This window comes from Triticum urartu, chromosome 2 (assembly GCF_003073215.2).
Source record: "Triticum urartu cultivar G1812 chromosome 2, Tu2.1, whole genome shotgun sequence".
NCBI classification, from domain to species: Eukaryota; Viridiplantae; Streptophyta; class Magnoliopsida; order Poales; family Poaceae; genus Triticum; species Triticum urartu.
The window spans coordinates 697,323,514-697,327,826 of record NC_053023.1 but is presented as its reverse complement, the minus strand read 5'-3'; the positions used below and the strand labels follow the sequence as shown (position 1 = coordinate 697,327,826).

The window sequence follows — 4,313 nt, the reverse complement described above, 5'->3', positions numbered from 1 at the left end:
CTTAGCGGTGTGGACGCCAACCAAACTGGCCCTAAAGAAGAGGAGAGAGGAGCCTCCTCTGTTCGTCCTATTCGACTAGGGTGCAGCACGTGGGTGGGTGACCCACCGCATGACTCCAACGTGCCTTTACCCTTTGAGGGGTATACCGCCAAGACCCTGACGGTAGGGTAAATGGTCTACCACCGCCACATTTAGCGGTAGCCATTTTACCATTTGCCATGCTGGCATGGTCAGCAAGCATTGACTGGGATTTATCACCGTTGACCCCGGCGATAGCCCGTGTAGCCTACCATTGTCGTGTAGGGCGGTAGACCGGAGGGTCAGATCGTGCTATACTTTCAAATAGGGGTCAAATCATATGCTAATCTTTGGTCACGAGGTTGAAACAGTGATTTTGGCCACTAAAGGTGAGAGAAAAGCAATTCAAGAGAGGGAAAGAGAGGAAAACAAGAAGCCTTCTTGTGCATTGTGGGGGATTTTATTGGCGGTTTATCTATGTGTGCATGATTACGGCTTTTTTCACCATGACTGAAATAACAATATTCACCAATAATTAGGGTATCACATATTGCTAAAAAATGCACACAAAATAGGAAGAATCGACCAATTTTTTTTTGAGGAGATTTACTTTACTTAGGCATGGGAGGCAAGACTCACAAAAAAGATGAATTGTTTGAAGCAGGGGTCTGAGGGGGATTAAAGAAGAGGAGAGAGGAGCCTCCTCTGTTCGTCCTGTTCGACTAGGGTGCAGCACGTGGGTGTGTGACCCACCCCATAACTCCAACGCGCCTTTACCCTTTGAGGGGTATACCAGCAAAGACCCTGACGATATGGTAACTGGTCTACCACAACCACATTTAGCAGTAGCCATTTTGCCATCTGCCATGTCGGCATGGTTAGTAAGCGTTGACTGGGATTTATCACCGTTGACCCCGGCGATAGCCCAGATGGTAGACCCCGACGTTAGTCCGGGTAGCCCTATCGTTGCTGTGTAGGGCGGTACACTAAAGGGTCAGATCGTGCTATACTTTTAAACATGGGTCAAATCATATGCTAATCTTTGGCCACGAGATTGAAACAGTGATTTTGGCCACTAAAGTATGTCAGCTGGTGAGGAAAAAGTAATTCAAAAATCAAGAGAGAGAGAGAGAGAGAGAGAGAAAAGGAGGAAAACAAGAAGGCTTCTTCTGCGTTGGGGGAGATTTTAATGGCGGTTTATCTACGTGCACGACTATGGCTTTTTTCACCATGACTGAGCATGCTCTCATCAGACACAACTATCACTTTCCATACAAGTACTACAGTACATTTTATAATACATTTTTCATATGAACTGAACACCCACATTTCATCATTTGTGTTCTTCAGGAGACTAAAAGGCTTATTTTGCTTCCAAGCGCATCGTCTGATTCTAAGATCGATCATACTTCTTAGTAGGGAAGGATTCCCAAGGCCCTTCCATACTCGACGACGCTGCCATATATTCCGTCCAGGTTCTTGTACTTGTACTCAAACCCTTCCTTGACGAGCTTCGCCGACGAAATGCAGACTCTCGGCTTCTCAGGGAGATCTCTGAACCTGAAGATAAGCAATCAAAACAAAACACTTACGTATACATTGGCAATGGCAATTGACGAGCTTCAGAACAAACTCGCCATTCGTACCTATCTGTATTGACCTTGTACTGCGGGTAGTTGGCAGCCAAGAAGCGGGCAATCTCGACGGCGGTGGGGTTGAGGCCGCAGACGATGTACCGCCCCGACGCGGCCTCCTCCTCGGCCACGAACATCTCCGCTCGGCAGAGGTCCTCGATGTGCAGAATCGGGATCGAGCCCGTCGCCCTCTCGATGTGCTCCAGGGCGCCGGCATACGCATCATCCCCGGACAGCAGGGAGAGGATGATGCTGACGCTGGTGAGGTCGTTCGCCGCCGGCGCCTCGCCCACCGTGACGGCCGGGCACACGGTGACCAGGCTGATGCCCTTGTCCTCCGCGAACGCCATCGCCGCCTTCTCCACAAGCACCTTCGAGACGGAGTACGCCTGCGCGACGCGAGCATGCATCACCGTCTCATCTCTCAGTGAAATGATTCAACAGATCGAGAGTGCATATATATGTGTGTGTGTGTGTGTGTGTGTGTGTGTGTGTGTGTGTGTGTGTACCCAGGGACCGGTCTTTGTTGATCTGAGGAACTCCACGTCGGACCAGGATTCCTCGTCAAGGACATGGCCGTCGCCTTCCAGCGGCCGGCTGGACACCGCCGCCACCGACGATGTGAGGACCACTCGCTTCACCGTCCCCGCTCTCACGCACGACCTCATCACGTTCAGGGTCCCGTGGACGGCCGGCTCGATCACGTCTTTCTGCGATCGCCAGTTGAATTAGAGGCAGTGCGCGATTTGGACAGTTGATAGTTTCAGGGATCAGAGAGTGAGTCAGTGATGACAGCCGGAAGAGTGTGTGAGTTTGGTGGTTGTCGCTCACCTCAGGGTTCTCTGGCATGAGGCTCACCGGAGCGGCGACGAGGAAGGCGTAGTCGCAGCCGGCGACGGCGTGGTCGAAGCTGCCCTCCTCGTTCAGATCGGCGCGGAAGACCTCCAAGGAGCCGAGCGCTGCCAAGGCCTTGAGATGCGCGTTCTTCTCCGCGTCATCTGCCAACCCAAAACGCCATGGTCGGGTTCATTCAGAGAGCAAACCCCTCATTCTTAACCGGAGGCAAACAAAGACGTAATCAAATTACCGGGGTTTCTGACGGTGGTCTTGACGGCGTATCCCTTCTCCAGCAGCATCTTCACCAGCGCCGACGCGATGTACCCGCTGCCGCCGGTGACGCACGCCGTCTTCCTCCTCGTCGCCATATCGCCGATGATCACTACCGAGCTGAGCTCTCTTCTCCTGGCAATAGCTCTAGCACAGGGCTCTGTTTCTCTGGCTGCTGAGAGGCAACTCAAGTACGGACGTGCGTGCATTTATGCACAGATGTTGGTGGCTGCTGCTTTGGTCGCCACGCAAGTCGTGATCGATGACCAGCGGTGCGGTGGCAGCAACAAAAGAATGCCGAAGACGACCATACGGTTTTCTCTTATAGTATCTCCAAAGTCTACATGAGGCGCTGCCGATCAAAAGCGAATTGGCCACGCAGGTCGTGATGACCAGAGCTAACGGAATGAGGAGGAGAAACCACATTCCTTCTCTGTTGGCGTTGGGGAAGAATCGAGAGGTCAATGATCGATCCTTCTCAACCGTTTCCTTTTTCTTTTTCTTTTGTTCCTTTTACCTAGTTTTCTTCAACACATGTCTACTTTTCTCAAAACACATTGTACATTTTTATATACATGTGGAACATTTTTATACACGTTGAACATTTTTCAAAATACATGATGTATATTTTTGTGAATACATGTTTTGGATATTTTTTGATAAATGTTAAACCTTTTCTCAGGTACACGTTGAATATTTTCTTAATTGGTATGAAACTATTTTGTTAAACCATGTGTACTTTTTTACATTGTTATAAACGTTTTATTAGTAAGGAACATTTTTTGAAACACGACGATATTTTTTAATATCACGTTAAGTTTTTGAATGCTAAGAAAAACAATTATACTATGCAAACATTACTTTACATTTTATAGAAAAATTCTAAAGTTCTCACATACATAAGTTTAAAATACTATTAACATTTTCTCTTATGGTGGAAAATATTCTTTTGCATCATGCAAACATTTTTATACATTGTATACATATTTTGAAAAAAAATCACATTTTGTTTTTGAAATGCAGGAACATTTTTTAGTTGTCACAATCATTTTTCTACCAATCTTAAAAAGTTGCGAAACACTTTTGAGCACGGCGTTAACATTTTGGAACGTGTGGTGAACATTTGTAAAATTTATAGAAAATTAATTCCCATTTGAAAAATATAAATAAAATTAATTAAAGAAAAAAGGCTAGGGTGCCAGTGCTCCTCTTGATCGCTGGGCCGGCCCATTATGGAGTACTGCAGGTGACATTGTGCTCTCTGTCGCAGCAAGAGATACATAGTCGCGCCCGGGATCCCATCCTTGTTTTAGGTAGTTCTGGTGTCTTGGCCAGGCGGCAACTCCTATATAGTTAAAATAAAGTATTTCTGGTCCTATCTTCGCTCCGGCGGTGCTTCAGCGGAAAGTGTGTGGAGGTGTATCTCCAACAGATATTCTTGGCCAGTCGGCATTGGTCTTTCATCTGAACCATTGATATTCTTGGATCCTGACGGTGTCGGTCTTTCATCCGAACCATTGTTCAGAGAACGTAACGAGCAAATCGCAAGCATTC

The 4,313-nt window shown here is 47.5% G+C and overlaps 1 protein-coding gene across 1 annotated transcript; it reads right to left on the bottom strand.

Annotated features, from left to right (window-relative positions):
- Positions 1-1,168: 1,168 nt before the first annotated feature.
- LOC125539844 (anthocyanidin reductase ((2S)-flavan-3-ol-forming)-like) lies at positions 1,169-3,067 on the bottom strand. The gene is made up of 5 exons (XM_048703363.1): positions 2,740-3,067; positions 2,484-2,650; positions 2,162-2,362; positions 1,665-2,041; positions 1,169-1,578 (listed from the first exon to the last, which is right to left on the bottom strand). The coding sequence occupies exons 1-5, from the start codon at positions 2,966-2,968 to the stop codon at positions 1,431-1,433; spliced, it is 1,122 nt and encodes a 373-aa protein (XP_048559320.1). The 5' UTR covers positions 2,969-3,067; the 3' UTR covers positions 1,169-1,430.
- Between the last annotated feature and the right edge of the window lie 1,246 nt (positions 3,068-4,313).